Genomic DNA, 26260 nt, shown 5'->3' with positions numbered 1-26260 from the left:
TCATTTGGAACTAGTGGCAGCAAATAAAGATGTGGCAAAATACAGGGAAGCCCCTGCATCGCCAATTACATCAAAATGGAGACAGAGGATGGACCTCTACATGGCCTCTGAGAAAGTTACCTATAACATTAGATGGTGCCACCGTGTCATGGTCCTGGTAGGGTTCGCTCTCCCCGATTGCCTGCTTGTGTGCATGCTCCTCGATGGATGCGGAAGCGGAGGTGCCTCACTTCCGGCTGGCGTGCGGTCAGCAGTCTAGTCTCTCCAGCCAGAAGTAAACCCCAAGGCATTCAGCACATCCGGGGGAGACTGCGTAAACAGCTGCGGTTCCCGCCGGTGTGGCGCTTCGAATTAACGTCTGGCCGAGAGTGGATGTCGACATCGGTGTGGGACGCCACCCTCCAGGTATTCCGAGTACGCGCAGGAGCGCTACTTTGGTTCCTAGCGACCCTGCTCCTGTTCCCCTGCACCAACACTGCTCCCCCTTCCTAGTCTTGCGAATTGTTAGACACTGGCACTCTGGGTTGTACCTTGCCGCACTGGAGCGCTTTCCCTTTGGTTGCACATTTCTGTGCTGGAGCGCTTTACCCTTGGTTGTACTTGCCGCGCTGGAGCGCTTTCCCCTTGGTTGCACATTTCCGCCCTGGAGCGCTTTCCCCTTGGTTGTACTTTGCCGCGCTAGAGCGCTTTTGCTTTGGTTGTACAGTAACATGCAGGAGAGCTTTGTTTTGGTTCTACAGTACCATGCAGGAGCGCTTTGTTTATTTATGCCTTTTCGCGCACGAGCGCATTGTTTTGATTCCACAGTATCACGCAGGAGCGATTGTTTGGTTGACATATAGTTGCGCTGGGGTGCAAACTCTTTCCTTAATAGCGCAGGAGCGCTTCCTCGATTTCTGTTACTATTGATGACTCCCTTACTCTATGGTGTGTCCCTTGCAAGGTGATTACCTGTTCTGCCTGTCTGTATGTGTATGAGGAGTGGAGGGTGTGTATGGGCCCAGGATAACAGGGTTTCCCCTTCTCTTCCCTAAACCAGACAGTGCTTCTCCAGCCATTCCCAGTACAGAGGGAGGTCCTTTAACTAGTCTTCAGAACGCCATCTCTGGCTTCCACCCCCATTTCCATTGCCATCCTTGTTAGTGTATATACCGGTGCTAGGGTAAGGTGGGAACAGTGGTGATAGCTCATGTCGTCTCTGTGCAAGCAGAAGGTAAGCCTTGTGGGGTACCCGACACCACGCAAGTTCCATAAAGTCTGAGGCAAGAGGGTTACAGACCACAATTGTGAGGTTTCAGATGAGGAATCTGGGTTTCTACCCATACAGGTCTGATGCTTAGTTTGCCCAAATTGATTGTAACCACCTATCGTTTGTCTCATCTGCATCTGATCCTATTGTAGTACTGCTGAAAAAAGTAATGATTGTTGCCTGAACTGCTTTCGCCTGCAATGTTCATTTGTTAATCATGGGTACATGTTGGTGCCAGTTTGCATTGCTTTTCAAAAATCAAAGGAAAATATTTTACAAAAAAGAGGCCCAGTCACCATTTTTTCTCTTTTAAATGCTGATTTTCTTCAACAGTTCGAGATGCAGTCAATGGTTTCTTATGTGCATTCAATGGGGTTTATCTGTAGAGCCTGAAACACAGATTCAATGACAAGTTAAAATGTATTCCGACGCACCAGAGGTGGTGAGTTATGGCTTCTTTGAGAAGAGAGGTGGGGTGATGTGGAATGGGTAGAGGAGTGAAGAACTAATCACATACATGGCCAGAAAATAAGACAATGGACGCACAGTCTTGTTTACTTTGGGGGTTTTAATGGTAACCAAAACTTATAAGACCACTCTAAAGGAAGTCATCAAGCAATCGCAGACAGCAGTATAGAGCGATAAAGGACCAAAAGTAACAACAGAGGAGGCTGCTTTCTAGTGGCAGAAATCTTTGCCACACAAGCTTTTTGTTCGGAGGGCACAACATTTTAGGTTGAAATTGAACTGCACGTGAAGTGGATGGTCTCCCTCTGCTTCTAAAATAGGATGGACAAATGATCTATATGTGCAGTTTGAGCTATATCTGAAGTTAAGTCAACATGTCGAACATGAGGCCCTGGGCCCAAAGCATTGGGGGCAGTCGAAGGTTGTGTGAAAGCGTACAGAGTGTAGCAGAGAAGCCAACTAGTGGCGGCTGAACTATTTTAAGACAGACATGGGGGGGGGTGAGGCTGGGAGGGGGTAAGTTATGAATTAGTAAGGCAAATAGGCCACTTTTATTTAAAAAGCACTGAGGATGAGGTTTGTTTTGTTGTTTATAATGCAATTGTGCTGCTCTGATAAAAAAAAAAAGAGCAGCACTGCTTCATACTTGCCTGTCTTCTTGATATTTGTTGTCCATTACGAAGGGCATTCACTTCCATATTCATGTGATTGATGTTGTCACATGAGAGGAAGCCTCGTCCTGATCGAAGACTGTACTCAAGCTGTTTTTTCATCCAGTTGTGCGCTTATGTTTTGGAGGCGCTTGTATCCTGTTCACATTTTTTTCTGATGCCTCTGACTAAAGGGATTTTAGGTCTCTGCTGGCGTTGGAGCGCACATGCGCTCCTTGCCTCGAGATTTATAGTCAACAAGTTTACTTTTACCAAAGGGCTTTAAGCCCCGCCCCTCTTTCCCATTGGCTGGCGTCACCGTTTATGCTAAACGGTGGCCAGCCAGTGGGAAAGAGCTTTGTATGTTGCCTCCCTTTGGCTTTTTTGGATGGCCCACTTGGACCGGCTCTCCTGCTTTCCTTCTGGCGTAAAAGGTTTCTTATCTTTATGGGGCCATGTGTTTAAACACATGGCTCCATAAAGACATGAGATCCTCTTTCACTATCGGGAAAGCGCGATGCAATTATAAAGAAGCGGCTGCCTTTGCCAAAGCCAAGAGCTTGTTTTTAACAGCGGATGTCCATTCAACGACCTCCCCTCAGCACTAACAGCGTGCTGCACAGTTTATTACAGCACGCGTGCATTTACCACACCACCTGGTGTCAACTGGACCCCACACGCTTCTGTTCTCGCGTCCATGCACATAGGATGCGCTCATGCCGTAATCACTTACCGTGTAGGTTATTGGAGTTAAGTGCATGTCAAATACCCCAATAAAAAAAAAAGAATAACCCAGAACTATTCTGTGATTCACCACCCTCTTAAACTTGGAGTGCCCATTGTCACCACCCCTACAGCCGCTGCACACTGGGGGGCACCATGGACCCCGGCACTCACTCAAGTACCCGGTGTTCGTCACCGCTGTTCCCCATCGGCGGTGCCTCACCGCCCCCTTTAAATGTGTCTTTTCTTAACACTAATTCATTAGATCCGAAAGTAGCTTTTTACGTAGTGGTCTGCCCCTCTCCCGTCATTTTTGTCCTAATGGCCAGAGCTGCCGACTTTGGAGGTGTGGAACCAGGTTCGAGTCCCGGCGTCGGCTCAACACCCTGTGATTCTTGGCAAATCTCTTCATCTCCCCGGGCCTACGGCAGATGAATGTGTCAATGTGTAACATAACTGGTGCTCATATAAATCGCTCCAATACCTTCGGGTCAAGCTCGCTGCGACATAAAATTTCAAATAAATAAATGAATAAAATAAAAAATGTCAGCCGTGCATACAGAGTGAAATAAACAACCTCAGTCACTGAATAGATCCCACAATCAGCCCACACCGCAGCTAAACTGAAACGGAAGACACCGGTGCATGCATTAGAACAGAGGGCGCATTACAGCCCCCAAGGGAGCGGATATCACAAAACCAGATATTCGAATGACGGCCTCCACCTAGCTGGAGAGGTGGGAGGACGGGGGCGAGGGGGAGGGGGTGGTGGAAAGAAGTTACAGGATGCGAGGGAGTCAGAGAGGAGGCGGTGGAAGGAGAGAGGGAAATAGAAGAGGGTGAGAGGGAAATAGAAGAGGGTGATAGGGAAGAAAATGGGTGAAGCAGGGTCACATGAACAATAAAAGGGATAAAGAAAGGGAGGAAACTTTCGTTCGAGGGAAGAAGAGAAGACAGAAGAGACGCAAGGGCTCAAGGAAAGTCTCACAGATGGGGGGAGAAGTTGAAAAAGAGGGAGGAAGGAAAAAGGTATAAGAAATAAGACATCAAGAAAGGCACGAGGCAGGTTCATACTGAGAAGACGAGGAGAAGAGAAAGATAGCTGAGGAGAGAGGAAGGAAACAAGATCAACAGAACGGGGGAGCTACTATGCACCAGCCTTCCTCTGCATAAAATACCTTTGTCGCTGTCGAGTCATCATCCCCGGCTTTCTCACTGTACACGTCAATTTACCAGGGATCCAATGTCATCAGTAAATCTTACACCCAAATATGTTATGTTCAGGGTTACTGGAATTATGCAGCAGTTCAGGAAAGCAACAGTGGGGGCAAGATCTCCTTTGTGTCATGTCTTACAGCCATGCCTCCCCGGTGACACAATCAATGATGTAATCGGCTCGGGGTCAGACTGGTGTTTTGTTTGCAGAGAGCTGGCAATGATTGCCCAGGTGCTGCCGGCGGGGCTCGAGGCGCACCGACTGTGCCCTGCGAGTCCCCGTACAATACTAGAACAGCAGCACACGCTGCAGGGTGGCATTGTGCGGCTTTGGCCCTAGTTCTGAAACTGCAAAGAGAGCGGCTGGACAGGGTTGGGGGGTGAATGGTAGGGAAGTGTGCGTGTCCCAGTCCTGGAATAGAAGGGTTTGCTGGAGGCCTGGATTATGGTTGTGTTTATGAGTAGTGGCCGGCGGCAGAGGAGGGGGAACTTGCTTTGGGGGCAGCATTGCGGTGCAGGGTCCCTAGGACTGGCTTTTGTCATGGGCGCGCTGGGCCCAGGGCGCCAATCTTCAGAGGGGGAGTGGCATAAGTAACTGTCTCCATGCAGGTCATGCAGACAGCAGAGACGCTGTCACCTGGCCCCAGTGGTGAAAGTCCTGTTTTTAACACCCACTCCCACCCACCACCTTTCTTGTCCTCCCACCCTCTTCACCCCTTGCTTCCACAGACTTTTAACCTCGCCCCTTCAACAAAAAACTTGGCACCAGCGCGAGGAGCTAATCTATGAGTGATTCAGGTGATCTGGGCGAGGTGCAGAGATGTTTGGGTTCAGAGGTCAGTCACAATTCTGGGTTAGAGTCAGGGACTCATTTTACCCACAAATAGAGAGGGCGCCAAACCTCTTACCGCCCAGGGCGCTATCCTGGCAAAGGCCGATTCTGTCTAGGCAGGGCTGAAATAGGAGGGTCTGCTGGAGGCCAGTACCACTGCAGTTACGTTTGTTAGGTCGGGTGGTAGAGTTTTGGGGGCGGGGGGCAATGAGGTTGGTTGTGGGTAGGAGGAGTGAGGGGCTGAGGGCAGGGTTGAGGTGCATTGGCAGGGCTGTGTCATTGCCCCAGTGATGGAAAGGAAAGGGCTGGCGGTGGCCAGGATTGAGGTCGGTTGTGAGTGAGCGGAGGGGGTGGGATGGGGGCGTTGGGAGGGCTGGTGAGGGGTTCTGTTGTTCGGCACCTGCCAGTACTTATTGTTCCCGTCTTTATTGCTTCCGTCTTTAGAACAAGCATTAAAAATGCAATCGGTCTTGCCTTTTATTAAGTTAAAGCCATTTGCTTTGCTATACAATACCATTAGCAAAGCAAATGGATTTAACTTAATCAAAGGTGAGACCTGTTGCATTTTCAATGCTTGTTTACAGTTTATTGTGCTTCTGTGTTCTGTTATTCTTGTGCAAACTTTTCTTTTTGGTTATGCCAATATGCAATAAATTACAAGGGCATTTAAGTATATAGATTTTGTTGTAGGTATTGCAATCAGTGAGGTGTTTCAATTCTTACGGCGCTTTTAGAACCAGATCTATGGTTTTACATTTCTTTGTTAATTGGCAAACCGCACAGTTCCAACATGGTTGGTGGCCTTTGGGGATAGACCTGCTCCTTAGCCTTGTCTGTGTATCTACTGTCTGTTTTTGGGGGGTGCGTTCACAAGTGCATCCTGAACGTTCTGATTCCTTTTGAACGAGAAGATAGGCTGTTCTATTTGTAGCTGCTCGCGCATCATCGTCTGCCTCCCCCAAGTTGCTCTCCCATTTTTCACGCATTGTCAGAAAAGAGTCTGGGGTATTAATCACTAAGGGATTTTAGAGAAGGGAAACCCTGGCTTTGTAAGGGAGTAGAGCCATAGTCAGTTTCTCCTTGAGGGTGCTGAATTTGTAGGTCTTCACACACTCGCAGGTTTTATCTCAGGGTATGGCGCAGCTGCAGATAATTATAAAATTGGGAGTGCTCCAGTCCAAATTCTTCTTGAGCTGGGTAAATGACTCTTTCAGAGCCAGTCAGAACTTGGCCCAAAGTATTGATCCAGAGGAAGTCCCAACCACGGAAACACTCCAGCTACAAAACATCGGACATTATGGTTCCGCATCACAGAGATGCCTCCCTGGTCAGCCTACTCTCCCAGCGGAGGTCTCTGAGTGGCGATGCCCACATTTTCAGCACTGTCACTTTTTGAAGCCGAACATCGCTTTAAGACCCCATCACAGGTAGCAAGTGCTATATAAAGGAAAACCTTTATGCCTCTTCTATCCCTTAACTAACCTTCTCAATCCAAATAATGGACTAACATATCCAGCACTCAAATTACTTTTATTTTTTACTATACTAATTCACCACAAATCCTTTCCAGAGTAGCGTGCTACTCATCGAAAAAGTGCTTGGATGCCTTGTCAGGGGTATTAAACGCTATAGAATTACAATACAATGAGTGAGTAGGTGGGCTTAAAGAGGAAATACCGCAAAATGTATGCGATTTTTGAAAAAAGTTTGTCAACGAGAAAATATATTTCCTCTTAAAAAAACCACAAAAAAAAACACATTGCTGCATTCCCTTTACATTTCCATATGGGTACATGCTTACACATGCTAATCTTGGGAATCTGTGACAGCTGAAGAATCTGTGGAGTGATCCTGCAATTGTTTGGGAAGTCCTACAAAATGGTAAAGGTTAGAGTGTGTGTGTGAGTGTGTGTGTAAGAGTGTGTGTGTATGAAGGAGTGTGTGAGTGTACAAGTATACATGTATAAACAAAGGGATCAAGTGAAGAATAGTTGCCGATGTGAAAACATTAACTGACCAGACTAGAATCATCATAAAATTGAGGACAGAAAAAAGAACTCCAAAGAATGTCAAATTACAGTGTATCTGCATCAAATGTAAGCAGCATTACCAGAAGAAATTGAAAATCCCCTCATCTTTACTAAAGCTGTAGAGTGTGCTGGACACAGGATTATCTCTATGTATTTTTAGGTAGAAATCGAACCTATGGTTATCTAGAAGAGCCTGTGATACAGTTGACCAAGCCATTCAAAAAATAGAAATTCAAGGCAAGAGTTTAATTCTAAGACTTCAATGAATAGAATGAGACTGGCAAGCAGACAAGAACTGTGTTAAGGAGGCTTTGATCATTAGTAGTTCCCACTGAATAGTATTCACAGAAAAGAAACAATTGCATTTTCAATCTAAAATCAAAGACTTAGAAAGTACTTCCTTTTCGTTTCGTATTTCAGGGATAATTTAAATATATTTCTGCACCGATACCAAATTCTGGCATAAATCAGGGCAGTTTCTACTCCATTTATCTGCTGTCAAAAAGTATTGCATACAGGTTCGCCCGCCTGCTGTATAACAAATAACAAAGGGTATTTATATAAATGGTTGCTACAAGATGATTTGAGGTTACCCTCTCACACACCCTCTTGTTAAGGAGCAGACTAAATGTTGCCTGCACAATGTGCATAATAAACAACATTAATACGTTTTGATGAGGTGGGTCTGTAATACTGTGCTTTCGTTTGAAGTTCATAGAGACAGCTCACAGTGGTATAAGGTTATAAAGTTAATACACGTAATACCCTACACATTTTAATTCTTACGGTTTAAATAGTTTTACTATAACATAGCACATGCCCAATAGGTCACTTTCATCAGCAATACAACTACTAGCAATCGACAATTAAAAATAATTCAACCCTAGCTCAAGAACACTTGAAGCCAAAAAAGGAGGGAAAGGGTCAAGTTAAGATGCACATAAAAAAGAGGATAGCAATATTAACTAATCACAATATCAACTCCCTGCCTGTATAACTTCCCTGAGGAGGACCTCTGTACCAGTGGTCAGTAATCAGATCACTCACCAGGGGCAGTAACCCAACAATATGTCCATCCTTCATTTGTTAACCTACATTGGCTATAATTTAGGTTATTCAAATATTTTAAAATAAAGTCGACCTGTGACACCACACATTACTTCCTAGCAAAGTACTCTCTCGGTCTTACTGGGAAGCACAACTGCACTGTGACACCCATCTCCATTAAGCGATGCTTTTTTTCCACAAGTCCCTTTTTTCTCACAAATGTCTTTTGACTGAAAAAAAGGAGACTTGGGCTCTCCCATAACGTTTACCATCTTCATTGCAACCCCTAGTATCCTTTCTCCCCAGTCTCCAGAAGGCAGGGTAACCATCACTGAGCCACCTTTATCATGATCGTCTCCATGTAATTTCTGGGGTAGTCTGAACATAATCCCCACCAAAGGTTGTATAGCCTGCACTTCCATAGTTCGCATTTCAACAAGCACTGTGCACAATCCATTTGCAAATGTATCTGCTGGGACCTTTGCTGGGATACCCAGCACTCATCTGGCTTCCTCTGCGAAGATTGTTCTGGTGATACAGTTTAGTGTCTAGTATTGCCCTGACATAAATAGCAGTGTTTCTGAAAGCTTCAAGCTTTCGCTCTGCACCTGAAGAGCTCTGTATCTGGCCGTCCGATTTTTTGTAGTCTACCCTCATGTTTTCTCACAACTCTAAGCCTGCCACTCCAAAGGTCAATCTCTTCAGTTTATCTTCAATCTATTTCAATGGTAATTTATATTTCTCTAAGCATATTGCATTACCAGAGCATAACAGGGTTCTCTTCCGGTGTTAACTCCTGCTCATCTATACATTGTACAAGGTGTTCACAGTTGATGTTAACTAGCAGCCCGGTATGGGGGTTAAAAATTATCCTCTTTTGTTTGTCCCCTCTCACATATGGGTAAAAGAGTAAAACACTGTAATAATGCAGGGGCACCAACTTCACTTCCCACTAGGGCTTGTTTACAGAGGAAAAATGGTCTCCTCTCTGCTCGTCCAGCTCATCACCCTCAGGAGAAGTGACGGCTTTTGGATTTCTTATGGTGTGTTTATGAGCACTATTAGGTCTCCAGAGGTCACCACCTATTTTGTCTGGCACAATCAGCCAACCGATGCACCTTCACGGCTCTGGAGAAGCCTCTAGGAGCTCCATCACTGTGCCATTTTAAGTCTAGTATCTCTCTTGACCACATGTTCCACTTGGTCGCTCGGGCTCTCAGTCCACTCGGGGCACACACAAAGTTACAAACACCAGCCATAACTGCATAAATGCTTGTGTCGATGCACCAACATGCTATCCTAAAAATCGGCCAGGAAGCAGAATTCTGAGGCCTCACCGCTGTCGTAGCTACCAAGTTGTGGCCATCAATCAAGTTGCCAGTGCCTCCAGAACCTTTGTCTGTAGTGGGATGATTCACTGGCCGCAAAGGGAGTCCAGGGGCATCTGTTGGAGAACTCAGAGGAATACACCATCTTAGGCTCCAGACAGCCTCATCCTCCTATTCTACAGTTTTTAAAGGAGGACGCCTAGTGAAAATATTTTCTGATCACTTCTCACTTCAAATATGTGGTTTGACATGTTTAAATTGCATTCTACAGGAATCTTTCCCTTTTATTTCCTCTCTAGCTCAATGACTCTGTACCATCTACATCTCTACCCGTGCCAATGTCTGATTTGGCAAAAAGGTTTAGTCTTACCTGGTCTGAGTTTCCACATCAACAGAAGAAACATGCACAGCAGACTCCTCAGGCAAAGAGTGCTCAAGAACAGGCGTTAGCTGCTGTTGGTTCTTGGTGTCTGACGTGGTCTGTGTCGATTCCACTCCACATCTTTCTTTGATATCTGTAAGGCAGAAAGAAAGTTTTAACAACTGCAGTTCCTTTCCAAGACAAGGTGCAAGAGAATTTGGAACACTGACCTGTGCAGTCTTGAGAAACAATATTACAATTGTTTGGAGAATTTCCAATATAAAAGTATCAAATAAATCAATATAAAGATGGAAGGATTCTTTTAAGTAACTGTTTAACATGTCTTACAGTGGAACCCCTGGAACAATAAAGGTATCCTCTTTCTCAGTTACATTGGAAAAAAAAGAAATGTATGCCATGGTAATCCATCTCTATTTCCTTTTGCCCAGATGACCAGAGTCCCGGAGGTGAACATGATGATACCGGAAGACCCCATCACTCAAAAATTGGCAACAAGTATCATCTACTAGAATAACATAATTTAATTGACAGGACCAGAAGGGTTCAAAGCTCTCTTTTATAAAACGCATTCAGCCCTTGCACTAACAAAATATACAGCTTCTTTGGCAACACAGGGTTTTTGACAGGGTCCATGCTCAATGCAGTAATCACACTGGCCCCTAAGCCAGGGGAAAACCCATAAAAGGTAGTTCTTACTGGCCAATCTAATTTTTCAATTTAGATAGCAAACAAGATTCGTCATAGGTAGGCAATGTGTGGATAACACCAACAAGATAAAAAACTAAATATTGTGGAAATCTGAAATAATTTCCATTAGCATAAGCTGAAGCCATCTTGATTGTGGCATCCATTTTGTTGGCTTTGTAATTCTTCCATCCTCTGCTGCTTGTCTTTTTCCCTGCCCGTGCTGTGTATTTTAGTAGACTTCTTGACTCAGCTAAAAGCAATGTGCATGCTAAGAGTTTGTAGCTGCCAGAACACCTGGTCTCAGACTCAACTGTCAATCATTTTCTACTGTTGTAAGCAGATCTGTTCCCCCTCCTACTTTGCTGACTAAGTGATTACCCATCTGCCCAGGTCTGGCTGTAACTATTCCTGCGCAGGCTTGTACCTTCTATTTGTATCCACATGCTTACCAGTGCAGAAAAATCTGTATATAAGGCCTGTGTTCTGTGACTTCAATGTACTACCTCAGGCAGCACTTGAGAGTGCTGCGTGGACGTAGTCTCACTCATGAGTGATTAATAAACTTATTTGAATTCCAGCTTCAGTGCCAATCTCTATTTTGTTGGTCTACGGACCCATGGGCAGAGAAGGGTGACCCCTGCACCGGTGTGCACACTAAAAGGCACATTTCCACAGTTGGCGCCTGAGAGCAGGGTCCTCATCGGAGACGCGGCCCTCCTAAGGAGTGGTCTTGGCGGAATAGTGGAATATTGCTGAGGAGACGTCCTGCATGAGGGGACCCTTGTCTTTGCAGCCAAAGTGATTTTTCCGATTTTCTCGATTTCACCCTGCAGGTGTTGGACGGAACCCACTGAGGTATCCCTTGGCGCAACTTTTTGCAGTGACTATTAGGTCAACCAAGGACACCTAATAGACATATGTATGTTAAATATGGTATTCCTTCCATAATGTATAGTACAGAATATAGAACAAATATACGAAAAAGGATCCTGATCTACAATGGCCAGTGAATGGGTCATTTGACTTTAAAAAGATTCAATATGTAGAGCAGTGTTTATTCAAGAGAAAAAGTCATCAAGATATGTTTGATTGTGTACGAATGTGGGAGAAAGAAGTGCAAGAGAGAGAGAGAGGTAAAAAGAAGCTATAGCAGAAAAAGAACACCGAAAAACGATATATCAAAAAAGCGTTAGAATTAAAAAATAAAGAGATGAAGGCAATAAAAGAAAAAGAGGACCGGGAGCGTTGTTAAGAGGTAACTGGCCAGTACCCTATTAGGCACCCCATTTATCCCATACTTAATAAACCTCAGGATGATTCCATCTTGTTAGTTCGACCTCCGCCCCAGTATAAATTTTGCCATCCCCTTGAGAATGATCTTTCTGAAGAAGAACATTTTTCCTCAGACGATAAAGACTTCGATAAGCAAGATGGGCGGCAGACTCGCTCTACTTTGACTTCTGACGAAAAAGCTACTATCAGAGCCACTGCTCCCAAAGAAGCTCGTGGGACTTCTTCTGCTCCAGAACTTGTGGCAATGGTTCAGCAGTGGAAGGATTCAGAGCGGTTATATTTTGCATAGAAGTTCACTTAGGAGGTAATACTTAGTTTTAGAAACGTTTCTAAAAACTTAGAGCCCACTGATATCAATTCTGATTATAAACAATTAAATGATGGAACTTTCCTTTTGTCTAATATACCTGATCTATTTAGGCAAGTAGTTAAATTAAGACATGATACACTAGGTTTAAAAGCGGAGCAAAAATCAGCTAGTAAAGTTAGAACTGCACAAACAGTTCAGACCCCAGTGCAAAAAGAAGAAGTTTGGGGACAAACAATGACCCTACTGATACTGTGGTTACTGTAAAACCAATGTGTGAAGCTGCGCCTCTTTATGTTCCTCCAAAGGGTGCGGGAACAAATGACGATAAAACTTCAGATGATGCAAAGGGATATTTTTTTATAATTGGGTCTATACTCTTTGGAGTAGAGCAGACGTTATGGCTCTTAAAGCTTCTTTGCCTGACCCACAGAAAAATCCGTCTGCTTTCTATGAAGAAGTGGAAGGAGCCATTAGCTACTGCACTATGACTTTGCCAGATATCGATATGTTTTTTGGACTTATTTTGCCCCCTGATATGTGGGAAACAATTCGGAAAATAGATGATAATGTAGCATATGGTGATACTTGGGTGCATTTAGAAGAAATAGATGCGGCTAGAGAGCCTGCGCAGAAACCACAACAGGAGATATTAGATCCTCCCAAAGCTATTGTAACTAAGTTGAAAACTCTTATACCCCCTAAGAAAATAGATTGGACAACGTTAGCGTCTTGTAAACAGAAAGCAGATGAGTCGGTTTCTGATTTCTTTACACGATTTGAAGAGACATTCCATGACTTTAATGGACAGTCATTGACAGATGACCCGGGTAAGCATTTGTTTGTCGACAAATTTGTCACTAAGATGTTGCCAGAAATACCTTTATGCCCCAAATATAGAGCAAGCGGCCTTCTTTACGCGTGTTTCGGGCGCCTTAGCGGAGTATTTAAAGGGGCCGACCATACTTGGGGGTGACTTTAACTCCATCACTGATGTCCGCTTAGATCGTTCTCACCCGCCCCTGACTCAATCTGCAATCCATCAGATGGCCAGAAGTAGGCGGGACTGGCAGACTGCGTGGGGGTTGGTAGACACATGGAGGGAGCACCACCCACTGGAGAGGGACTATTCTTTATATTCTGCCCCGCATGAGCTGCATGTGCGTCTGGATGGCATATTATGCTCTCCGGGCATACAGGCTTTGACTCGCCATAGCGAATACTTGGCGAGAACCATATCGGACCACAACCCATGTCTGGTTATAGTGCACTGGAGTAGGCAGCGTCAGACGATACCCACCTGGCGCCTGAACCCGCGGATGCTGGAGGACTCGGTCTTCCATGCGGAGGTCCGGGATGGCATCACAAATTATTTTACAGAGAACTCGGGGACAGCGTCCAAGAGGGCGTGGGAATGGGACTCGTTCAAGGCGGTCATCAGAGGGATATGTATCTCCTCCACGGCCGGGGTCCGGAAAACGTTATTAGGAGACATAGAGAAGGCGGAGGCTGCGCTGCGCACCACGGAGAGAGCACAGCACTTGGGGGAGCAATCCCAGGATGAGGTGGTTGCGGCGCGAGAACAGGTGGCAGTGCAGGTAGAGCGGCTCCGCTGTTTTGACTATAAGGCATACCTCGCCAGGGCGCATGCAGAGAGGGACAAAGTCGGGTCGCTTTTGGCCTGGTTGGCGAATCCGAATGCGCGCGGCTCTCCCATACTTTCGCTGACCACCGGGGAGGGGGTGACAGTGCACTCTCAGAGGGAGATTAATGGTCAGTTCTTGGCGTATTATGCCGCCCTTTATACTAATACCATGCAAGACGCTCCTGGGGAACTGGAGGACTTTGACGACGGCCCACTTACCAAAACTGGACCCCACTCTCAAGGAGGCGCTGGGGGGGGATATCTCACTAGGCGAGATTCGGATGGCGATCAAACACATGGCGCACAAGAAAACCCTGGGCACGGATGGGCTCCCTGTGGAGTTTTATGTGGCCTATACGGACCTACTTGCCCCACAGTTACAGTCGGTCTACCGGGAGGCCTGGAAGGAGGGTCAGCTGCCTACCTCAACACGTGAGGCGCCGATTATACCGCTCCTGAAGAAGGGAGGGGACCCGGGTGCCAGGACAGCGTATCGTCCACTCTCCATGCTCACCGTGGACTATAAGATCCTGAGCAAAATCTTGGCCACGTGATTGTTGGCGCATATGCCCTCCTTGATACACCCTGACCAGGCTGGGTTCATCCCCCGACGGAACACGTCGACGTGTATCCGGAGACTATTGCGGGTTATGGAAGTGGACTGTCTAGATTTCCCGGCCGCTCTGACGCTGTCAGTTGACATGGAGAAAGCCTTCGATAGAGTGGAGTGGCCTTACCTGTTTAGGGTCTTGCAGGAGTTCGGCTTGGGGGATGGGTTCGTGCGCTGGACGAGGTTGCTTTACGCTAACTCGGTGGCCAGGGTGCGAACGGGGACCACGATATCGGCCTCCTACCCAGTGAGAAGGGGAACGAGGCAGGGTTGCTCGTTATCACCTTTGCTGTTCGCCCTGGCGGTTGAGCCCCTGGCGGCCCATGCCCGAATGGGACGCGCAAACGCTGGGCTGTTACTGCGGGGGGAAACCCATTATATTTCCCTCTATGCCGATGATCTACTGCTTTTCCTGGCTGATGCGGAGGGGGCCTTACAGGGTGCCAAGGCGCTACTGCGGGACTTCGGACACTTGTCGGGCTTGAAGGTCAACTGGGGCAAGACTTGTGTATACCCTGTTACACAGTGGGAGGAGACGCCCCCGGCCTCGGGGCTATCCGCTGTGAAGCTAGCTGTCTGCCGTACCTGGGAGTACATATCTACCGCACCCAGCAAGATCTGTTGGAGGGGAATGTAGGGAGGGCAATTAGAGGTCTAGCGGGCAGTATTAGATTCTGGAGCACCCTGCCTCTTTCGGTAGCTGGGAGGGTAGCGCTACTGAAGATGGTGGCGCTCCCGCGACTGTTGTATTTTTTCCGTACGCTCCCTATCTGGGTGCCGGTGTCGTTCTTCCGCAGGCTCACAGCCATGATCACGGGCTTTATCTGGGGATCTGGCAGACGACGGGTGGCGCTGGCCACACTGCGACGGCCCAGAGCAGAGGGAGGGCTTGCTGTGCCCGACTTCGAGTGGTATTACTTGGCGGCCCAGCTGCAATGGCTAACGCAGGCGGTGGCAAGGGAGTTTAGAGGTCCCGACGACCCGCAAGGCAGGGTGATCCCGCGGCATGTCCTTTCTTTTATTGTCTTCCAGCAGCGACTCGAGCTGTTGCAACTGACGCTTGAGGAGCGAACGCTCCGGTTGTGTTGGAACCGCAGCTTGCGGAGGGTCGGCACTGTTCACCCCTACGCCCCGGAGATCCCATTGGGTATGAGCACGGCCCTCCCCCACGGCAGGGACTGGTCGGGGCTGGCTCAGTGGGAAGACCTAGGGATACAGATGGTGGGGGACCTGTACCTCAATGGAGCGCTCCAGCCATTCTAGGGACTGCAGGATTCCTTTGGGATCCCGAGGGGAGACTATCTACTCCACGCGGCCCTGGTGGCAGCCCTACAAAAGCACTGGAATACCGGACTCTCTGAACCGCAGACGGCTGCCGGCTGTCAGTATGTGGTCATGGCGGCGGGCACAGTCAAGGCCATTACATGCCTCTATCAGCGAATGGCGATGGAACACCTAGCCCCTTTGAGTGCGCTGAAGGATAAATGGGAATTGGACATCGGGAAGCCCATCCCGGACTTGACGTGGCCCAGGTTGCAGAGACGGGCCTGGAAGAGCACACGTAATGCCAGGTTTCAATTGGTGCAGTACTTTATCTTGCATAGGGCTTATTTGACGCCAGCTAAATTATTTCAATATTTTGGGGGTCCCGCTCCGCAGTGCCCTCGCTGTGGGGAGGAGGGGGCCGACTTTAAGCACATGTTTTGGTCCTGTGGCGTCCTCAGCGGTTATTGGGGGGAGGTCATTGATTGCTTGACCCAAGTAACGGGGGGGGAATTGGGGGTGGAAATGGGAGTTTGCCTGTTGCTGTGGTTTCCCCACACACCGCGCACGAAAGTCACGAGCAAGTTTTGTGACCTAGGGCTGGTGGTGGCTAAAAGAGAAATTACCATGCACTGGAAGTCAAGAACTGGCCACAGCTTTGCGAGGTGGAGAACTACCTTCACAAAATGGGCGGGTAGCGAGAGTACACTTCGGCTGCAGCTAGCGCTGCGGGGAAATGATGAAAAGGCATTAGACATGGCACATGCATGGGAAGCGCTAGTGGTAGACCTCCGGGGGTGGGGCGCAGAAGCGGAGGAGGGTTTTGAAGCACAGGAGCAGCAGAGTAGCGGCGGAGAGGTAGCTGACGGGGCACACGTGGGGGCGGGGGGCTTCTCTTCTCCTTGCTGCTTGGCGCCTGATCTTGGGGGTGGAGAGTGGCCCGCGGCAGTTCCCACGGCCAATCACGAGACAGACTTATCCCGGTACCTGCGACTATGGCACACTGACATGCGGGTGGGGGGAAGGAGTATTTGTATTTGGGGAGTGTTGGGGGGCAGTGCGTTGATAGTTGGAAGAGATCTGCACTGTACCATGCAATGGAGTATATTACTAGGAGAAGACCAATGATATGCTGGTCCTTGCAGATGACTGTTGTAATTGAAATATGCAATAAAAATTGTTTTTGCAAAAAAAAAAAGATGTTGCCAGAAATAGCTAGTCGCCTTAAGGCCAGTGAGGGTTCATGAACTATGTCTTCCCCAGTTTCCCTTTTGACTATGGCCCAGTATTAGAAGCGTCCGGAATTGGAAGAAAAAGGCAAAAGAGGATAAGAAGGTAAAAGATGTAAAGACAAAAGTTATGTTGGCTTAAGTATATGGTCCACCATTCAGAGGAGGTGGTAGAGGTGGACGTGTAGGTTAGACCCCTGGTGTACCCCCTTTCTCTTGATAAACTTTGTCTTCTGATCAGTGTGCTTATTGTAAAGAGACTGGACATTGGCCTTCTGAGTGCCCCCTTATGCGAGGTCAGCAGTATCAATGGGGTAGAGGAAGTGTGAGAGGACGCCCAGGGAATTCAGGACAAAGGGGAGGAAGAGGAACTCGTACCAGATTTGAGGCAGTTGAACACGGACCCAATTATTCAAATACCTTTGATAGACTAAATCAATATCAAATGTCTGATTATTCGGCTGATGGTCTTGGGGATTCCGATTATGCATAGGAATGCCTAGGATGGTGTAAGGAACCGGTTGAGGTTCCAGTAGATCAGAAAGGTCCTCATGTTGATGCAAATGTCTTGGGCTCTACTGATCGGTTTCTGGTTGATACAGGAGCTACTCGTAGTGCTCTGTCTAAAACAATTGGTCCCTAGGGCTCGCCTGTCTGCCACAATGATGACATCGATAGGATTCGATGGGACACCTACATCTAGCCCACTGTCACAGCCACTTGCTTTTAGTATTGATAAATTCACTGCAGCATGTCCATTTTTGCTTTCCTCTAACACGCTGGATAATATGGTGGGCATTGATATGCTTAAATATTTTCGTGCTACAATACGTTGTTGCCCAGAAGGTGCGTGTGTTATCTTAAATGATAACTATCCAATGGTTGAGAGGTCTTGTCTTATCAAAGAGGATATCGCTCTGGCATCTTTACCTAGTACTTTATGGGCTACATCAGATTCTAATGTGGGACAAATGGTTATTCCACCAGTACATATTCAAGTGAAGGACAGTGCTTCATTGCCTCAATTGCCCCAATATAAAATATCTCAGGAAGGCGAGGAAGCATTGACGCACATTGTTCAGGATTTAATCAAGGTGGGGGTTGTAGAAGAAGTTACTTATAACATTTGTAATAGCACTATCCTTCCTATTTTGAAAAGAGACACCGATCCTAAAATTTACAGATTCATTATTGATTTACAAGAGGTTAACAAAATCGAGGTGCCCCAATACTCGGTAGTCTCTGACATTACGACACTCCTTACTATGGCTCCTCCTACTGCCACTACATTTAGTGTCATAGATTTGAAAAATGCATTTTTCTCAATACCTATTCATCCTGACAGCCGTTATTTGTTTGGCTTCACTTTGAATAATAGATCATTCAGATTCTGTAGAGCTCCACAAGGGTATACAGAGGGTCCTAGCCTTTATAGACAAGCATTGAAAAGGCAGCTTGATTCTTTTCCTGTACCGAAAGGAGTGGCTCTTATTCAATATGGCGACGACATCTTGTTGGCTGCCGATACCCCTGAACAGTGTAAAGAAGGAACACTGTCATTATTATCATTCCTTGCCTCTCATCATCACAAAGTCTCTCGGAAGAAACTGCAATTTTGTAGACAGCAGGTTACCTATTTAGGTCACCTCCTGTCTAAGGAGGGACGTGCACTCGCACCAGATCGCATTCAGAACATTTTAGACACACCTATGCCCCGTACAGAAAAGAAGGAAGTCCATGCATTGATTGGCCTTACTTCCTTCTGTAGGCAGTGGATCCCTAGCTTTTAGTATATTATTAAACCCTTGTTGGCCCTTTTGACTAAAGACACTCCGATGCCTCTCCCATGGACTACTGAATGCCAGAATGCTTTCCAACAGTTACACCAAGCTCTTTGTTCTGCACCAGTATTAGTAACTCCAGACTACACTAAGACTTTCACACACTATGTACACGAGAGGGAAGGTTGTGCCCTCTCGGTTTTAACACAGACACACAGTGATAAACAACATCCTTGTGCATATTTTTCGGCTGTCCTTGATCCAGTTGCTAGCGTGCTGCCTGGTTGTTTCCGAGCGGTAGCAGCAGCGGCTGTGTCCATACGTCAGAGTGAGGGAATCGTCTCGTCACACAGATTGTTTGTGTTAGTACCTCATTCAGTCGATGCCTTGCTAAATCAAACAAAGACACAACATTTGACCAGTGTTCGCTTGACAGGCTATGAATTGACACTTTTGGCCCCTCATATCACGTTGAAAAGATGTTTGACTTTGAATCCTGCTACATTATTGCCACTTCCAGCTACCCAGGCTCAGCCACAAGAGCTACATGACTGTTTATCCCTTACTGAAGAACACAAAAAGGGTTGTGTTGACCTACAAGATACACCTCTTTCTAGTGTTGATGGGGAATTGTGAGTTGATGGGTTCTGCCTGAAGTTGCCTGATGGCACGACACCTGCTGCTTATGCAATTACACTTAAGACAGTAGTTGAGACAGCTCGCATCCCACAGAAGTAAGATCAAGCAGCTGAGTTGATAGCTCCGACAGGAGCATGTGAGCTTAGTAAAGACTTGCTTGTTAACATTTACACTGATAGCCAATATGCCTTCGGTGTGGCTCATAACTTTGGGCAGCTTTGGAAAGAAAGAGGCTTTCTCACTTCACATGGGACACAAATAGCACATGGCGAATTAGTACGTAATCTCCTTACTGCCTTGACCTATCCTAAGAAAGTGGCAATTGTTAAATGTAGCGCACACAAGAAAGTGACTGATAAAATAGGAGCAGGCAATGCCTTTGCGGATTACACAGCTTGGGAGACTGCAATGCAGCGAAGTACCACATCTATGTATGTAGTTAAATCACAGGCTCAACGTTGGCATGATGCCAGGCAAGAGGTGCTGGACATGCAACAATCTGCCTCTGTTGATGAATTAGACCAATGGTCTAAGGAGGGAGCATTGGATGATGAGGGCTGTTGGAGGAATAAAGAAATGACCAAATGGAAGTTCCCACAGCCTATTTACATCCTATGATTCACACGGCACATAGGCCGGCACATGTTGGAGCATCCTCAATAGCAAAGCAACTTATGCAAGTTTGGGACCATCCAGATATTGTCGGCATGGCTAAGAAAATAGTCCAGTCCTGTCTGATCTGTCTCCAGTATGATCCTGGAAAGGGAACACAAACTCCAACAGGAGAGTTTGCAATACCTACTGCACCTTTTGAGGTCCTGCACATGGATTACATCCAGTTTGAGCGTTGTAACAACCTAAAGTATGTCTTGGTAGTGGTTTGTGCCTTTAGTGAATGGGTGGAGGCATACGCTACGAAAGATAATACAGCTCTTACTACAGCAAAGGTGCTCCTGAAGGAGTTCTTTCCCCGATTCGGCATTTGCCGAGTTTTGTGGAGCGACAACGGATCCATTTTATTGGGCAAGTTGTTGAATATCTCATGAAAGGATTGTGACTTAAGCAGAAATGTCATGCTGCTTTTCACACACAATCAGCAGGACTAGTGGAACGTTACAACTCTACTCTGAAATTGAAATTGGTAAGATATAGGCTTCCACATCTTTGAAGTGGCCTGATGCACTACCTCTAGCATTGCTATCTATTAGATTGTTACCACATACACGATCTGGCCTCATACCGTATGAGGTGGTTTTTGGAAGGCCAATGAATATTTGGGGGATTCCTAAGCCACGCCCTATACATGATGTACCCTATGTATTGATGAATAACTATTTGTCTCAGTTGACTGACAGTTTTTCTTCTATTTATCAACAGGTTCTGGAGACTCTTCCATACAGGTCGCAAGGTGAGGGCCACTGCTTGCGCCTTGGCGATTACGTGGTAATCAAGTCCTTCCAGGGGACCAGCTCCCTAGCACCGAGGTGGCAAGGACTATTGGCTACCAGAATTGCAGTTTGAGTGACGAACCGGAAAAACTGGGTCCACGCAACACACTGTTGAAAAGTGTTTCACGACCTAGTGAGCCCAGCTGTGTTGGCAGATCACCGCGATATCCTGGTCACCGAGAAAGAACAAGCCACTTCACCTGAAGGACCTGAGGAAGTCTTCCCGGACCACACGATTCCTGGTACATCCCGATACCAGCTGCAACCCAGAAAGAAAGACACTTCATTGCTGAAAAAGACTGTTTGAGCCACTGTCCTGGTGGTTAAAGACTAACTTCAAAAGGGGGTAGCCTTTTAGAGACTATTCGTCTCAATGTCAGTGAAGAAATCAACGTCTGCCAAGGACCTTAGGGCACCATCTGTTTTGTTGTTTGTCGACAAAATGAATATGCCTAAGGAGAAGAAACCAACTGCTGCAAGTTTGTAGAAAAGGAACAATAATTGCTACTGGACTTACCTTCACTATTGTTATTGTTGCCATAATAACATGGATTGTGGAGGATGTAGCTCTTGTCCGAAATCTACTGACTGCTACTACGCCTGTCCTCATTGAACATCATTACTGTACTCTTCCTTATCAAGGGCAGAAGCACAGAATGTCCTACCTCAATAACACTTTCTATCAGATGCTGCACCATACACAGAATGCTACGAACATTACTAACTGCTGGGTATGTGGAATGATGCCAGCTCATCAGAAAATGGGAGGAAAGCCTTTTATTCCTTTGCCGTTTTCACCTAATGGCTCCTGCAGAGCCTGGTTTCCACTATTGTGGGCTTTTCATATCACTAATATTACTAACCTTAATGTAGGAGGACTTAACGCTCAGTTGAACAAAGTCTGCTATCCTGATGAGGAAGGGGACCCACAAGCCAAAGGAACTGTATGGGAAATGGAATATCGACGAGGAAATTCCTCCACACACTATGATTAACCCAACACTCGAACCATCAAGGGTAATGGACCTCCTGTTATTGCTGTGACTAGAGCTTGAGCGGATCTGTGTGAGCAGTATTGGCAGTATCCCTGTGGGAAAAAGTGACTGTACTTTAGTGTTAAATATTAATGGACCGAACAATAGCAGTTTTTTGTCTTCACACAACACCTATTTCATTTGCAGAAGTAAAGGTTATCATCATCTACCTATTGGTTGGTCAGGTAGCTGCTACATGTCCTTTTTGCTTCCACCTTGTTTTTGGCACCTGCATCCTACCATAAAGACTATAAACTATATAATGACATTTCCAAGACCAGATTCAAGAGGACCATAAACAATGATGAGGTGGATCAAACGGATACTGCACTACAGCAGTATATTGACTAATTTGGGACTATTCTTCTTTGTTGGTGCGGCCTTAAACAGCAGAATGATCAGGCGCTTGACACGTGTGGTACAGGCTGTAACCAATCGGACAGCAATGGCGCTTGGAAATATCACAGAAGAACTACAAATTGCGAGAATTGTGACGCTCCAAAATAGGATGGTCCTTGATGTCATCCTCGCAGAATGTGGTGGTGCACGTCGCATCATCGGGAGTAGCTGTTGCGTTTATATCCCTGACCTCACCCCTTCTGTTTTTGATGCAATTTCCAAGATGCACAAAATAGCCACTGAAATCCACCAGGATTCAGGGACATGGACTTTGACTGGATGGCTATGGAACATGTTTACTGTATGGGGCTGGAAATGATTGTCAGCCCTATGTATAATTTTTGCGATTCTTTTCACTTGTTGCCTATGTATTCAATGCGGCCAAATGCTTTGTTCCCTTTGTGTTTCTACTTGCACCTCGTGTATACCGACTAAACAGAATGTTAAGAATGTAAATCCCCGACTAGCAAGTGATCAATAAATTATTGAAATGATGCAGATCGATGTCAGTGATATTTTTTGTATTCCCTCAAAGTCATAAGAAAATGTCTTCAGCATATGCTAAAAGGATCGTCAGTGGAAATCTGAAATAATTTCCGTTAGCATAAGCTGAAGCCATCTTGGTTGTGGCATCCATTTTGTTGGCTTTGTAATTCTCCCATCCTCTGCAGCTCGTCTTTTTCCCTGTCTGTGCTGTCTATTTTAGTTGACTTCCTGACTCAGTTAAAAGCAATGTGCATGCTAAGAGTTTGTAGCTGCCAGGACACCTGGTCTCAGACTCAACTGTCAATCATTTTCTACTGTTGTAAGCAGATCTGTTCCCCCTCCTACTTTGCTGACTAAGTGATTACCCATCTGCCCATGTCTGTCTGTAACTATTCCTGTGTAGGCTTGTACCTTCTATTTGTATCCACATGCTTACCAATGTATAAAAAGTTGTATATAAGGCCTGTGTTCTGTGCCTTCAATGTACTACCTCAGGCAGAAATTAACAGTGGTGTGTGGACGCAGTCCCAGTCATGAGTGATTAATAAACTTGTTATTTGAATTCTAGCTTCAGTGCCAATCTCTATTTTGTTGGTCTACGGACCCGTGGACAGAGAAGGGTGACCCCTGCACCCGTGTGCACACTAAAAGGCACATTTCCACAATATAAAGTGTACAAAGTACTTGTAAAAACGCCTTGCTTCTTGTACCGGATACAGCGAAAGCTTTCAATAGGGTTAACTGGACTTTCTTGCAACATAAACTTAAGTTACTCAGGTTTGGTCCACTGATCACATTTAACATGCAAGCCAGCTACAAAACTCCTATGGCCCAGTTAGTGTGAATGGATTGGCCTCTAAATCTGTGACTGCCAAGATGTGTACCTAGCAAGGCTGTGCCCTCTCACCCTTATTGTTTGCCCTGTGCATGCAACCCTTGGTTAACCACATGCGCCGTATGGGCAGATCTGAGGAGTATGTTTGCTGATGATGTGATGGTACATCCTGTGAAATTGATCCCAACGCTAGTTGACAAAGTTGAGTGCAATGTCAGGATTTAGAATCAACTACTAGAAGTCAGAATTATTAGCCCTGAATGCCCCATAACTTCAGATGAATATCATATAAATGGATTTCCGTCTTCATTGCATGAATGAGTAGCTACATCTAAATCTCAGATACCATTGTTGAATTTTCTTCCCACTCCTGCAAGAGCTAAACTTATTGCACAGGACTCGTTATCAAGGACAGGTATGGTAATTGTGAAATAGACACCCACTTCCACTAGCACTCACAATCATCCAACAACAACTCCAGACGGCTATAGACAAAATTATTTTGAGCGGAAAAAGGGTCAGTAAGCCATGGAAACACAGTTTATATAGACGACAAATAAATAGGTATAGATCAATAGATATATCTCTACCTCCCACCCTCCCAGGAAGGAATAGCAGTCCCATCTATATTGCCGTTGCAGCTAAGGGTGCTGGAAGAATGGGATAAAAAGAAAACTAGTACGCAATGATGCTTTGTTGATCATCTCATAGCCGGGTCCTCTCTGTGGCTGATGCTGTGGTTAGCAAGTAAGCATAGAAGATGGCAGTGATACTCCTGACAAATTGATTAGGCTACAATCAGCACCGGGGTACCGTGAGCAAAAATAAGGAAATTACCACCTTTCCCTCACCTTTAAACCATCATGTGACAACTCCTATTTCACACTGGGGCTGGAGAGGTGAGGATTTTGTGTTTGGAGGGATCACAAGAGTAACAAACCGTGCTCCCTTTTTAATGAAGTGAAAATTAAATCAGTCGAGGACTTTAAAAGGGAGTACGGATTACCTAAAATGAAGAATTCAATTATTAGCGGCTGTATCCCTAGGCACTACACCTGTTAAACAAGTTCGACACCACTAGAGTCCTCAGTGTCTGAGAAGTACTTGCCAAGAGAAATGGGGCACCACTTCATTTCCTGCATACAATGCTCTTAACAATTCTCTTAACAATTCTCTTAACAGCGACAACTGCCACAAAATACTCTGGGATCACAAGAAAGTTTGGTCGGGAATTCATGGACAGTGAATGTAATAAGCTTCACAAATTATATATGGGAGTCAAATGTATTAGGGGTAGGAAAACCTACTTCAAAGTTGAACTGTACTGGTTTCACACTCTAGAGAAAATAAATGATTAGGATAGCTCAAAATCTAAGATGAAGTGGCTGTTTTAAGCCACCGGCTCCTTGGCACACTTGCTGTGGCACTGTCCCATATTGCATACATTCTAGGAGAACAATCTAAAATCTGTGTATATGTCTGCTATTCAGTTACCTAGACACACAATATTTGTGCAGCCAGGCATACTTTACACCGGTCCTTGCTTTCCAAGATCCACTAGAGGTAAGCATCTTGTAGAATGTGGTCTCATTTTATGATCCTGTTATTATAATACTATCAAAGATACTTTGAATCCTGCATATTAATTACAACTAATCAGATTTAGATGTTAACCACTGTATAACATTGTTGTTACTGTGTTTCAGTGAATCAATAGTCTATTCCACCATCCACAGGTCACAAGATAGATACATCGACACTTGTTATATTACGAAGGCACAAACAATTTATTCCAAATACTTTTTCTATGTTAACAAAAAAAATAAACAAATAATACACTATATCAAATTCTGACTAGTATAATACATCTGTAGCTATTACTATACATTTTACTGTATATTAAGTTCAAAGGACTACCTCCACTTTAGCGTAGTTGTACAATACCATGCATACGTTTATTAATTAAACTTGACAGCCTTGAGGTGGTCTTCCCCTCAATTTTTTGCCTTCCCCCCCCCCCCACTTTTTCTGACCTTGTTTCTGCCAGTATTAAGACTCGCACTTTACTACAGCTAACCGGTGCTAAAGTGCATGTGCTCTCTCCCCTTACATGGTAATAGCGGTTCATCCCATATTGGCAAATTTAATTTACTTATAAGTCACTAGTAGAGTGATACTCCCTGTTCCCAGGGCCTGTAAATTAAATTCTACTAGTGGGCCTACAGCACGGATTGTACCACCCACCTAAGAACTTTAACCATGTCTCAGGCCTACCAATGCAAAGCCTGTGTGTGCAGTTTACACTGCCATGTCGACCTGGCAAAATTAAACCTTTTGCCATGCCCAGACCTTCTCTTTCTATACATATAAGTCACCCCTAAGGGTGGCCCTGGACAACCCAGAGGGCAGGGTGCAAGGTATTTAAAAGGCAGGGCGAGTACTTTTAAGTTTTACATGCCCTGGTAATGAGACTCTTAGTGTTGGTTTTCACTACTGCAAGGCCTGTAGCTCCCATTGGATAACATTGAGATTACCTTATTACACTTAATAAGAGTAATTCCCAAATGCGAAGATATACTTGATTCAAGTTTGGTGTCTATGGAATCACAATTTAAAATACAAACTTATGTTGAAGTTGGATTTTAAATTTCAATTTTGAAAATGCCACTTTTAGACAGTG

The 26260-nt window shown here is 45.7% G+C and overlaps 1 protein-coding gene across 9 annotated transcripts in view; it reads right to left on the bottom strand.

Moving 5' to 3' along the window:
* KMT2C (lysine methyltransferase 2C) overlaps positions 1–26260 on the bottom strand; it is a 1736691-nt gene that overhangs the window by 1480949 nt on the left and 229482 nt on the right. For all 9 annotated transcript variants that reach the window (XM_085632007.1, XM_085632012.1, XM_085632004.1 and 6 more), the window contains exon 3: positions 9913–10057. In XM_085632007.1, the coding sequence (XP_085488133.1) occupies positions 9913–10057 (145 nt within the window). The remainder of the gene's footprint in view (positions 1–9912; positions 10058–26260) is intronic.

The sequence above is a fragment of the Triturus cristatus genome, chromosome 10, assembly GCF_964204655.1.
Source record: "Triturus cristatus chromosome 10, aTriCri1.1, whole genome shotgun sequence".
Classification (NCBI taxonomy): Eukaryota; Metazoa; Chordata; class Amphibia; order Caudata; family Salamandridae; genus Triturus; species Triturus cristatus.
Note: the sequence above shows the minus strand (reverse complement) of the source record. Positions and strands in the feature narration are given on the sequence as shown.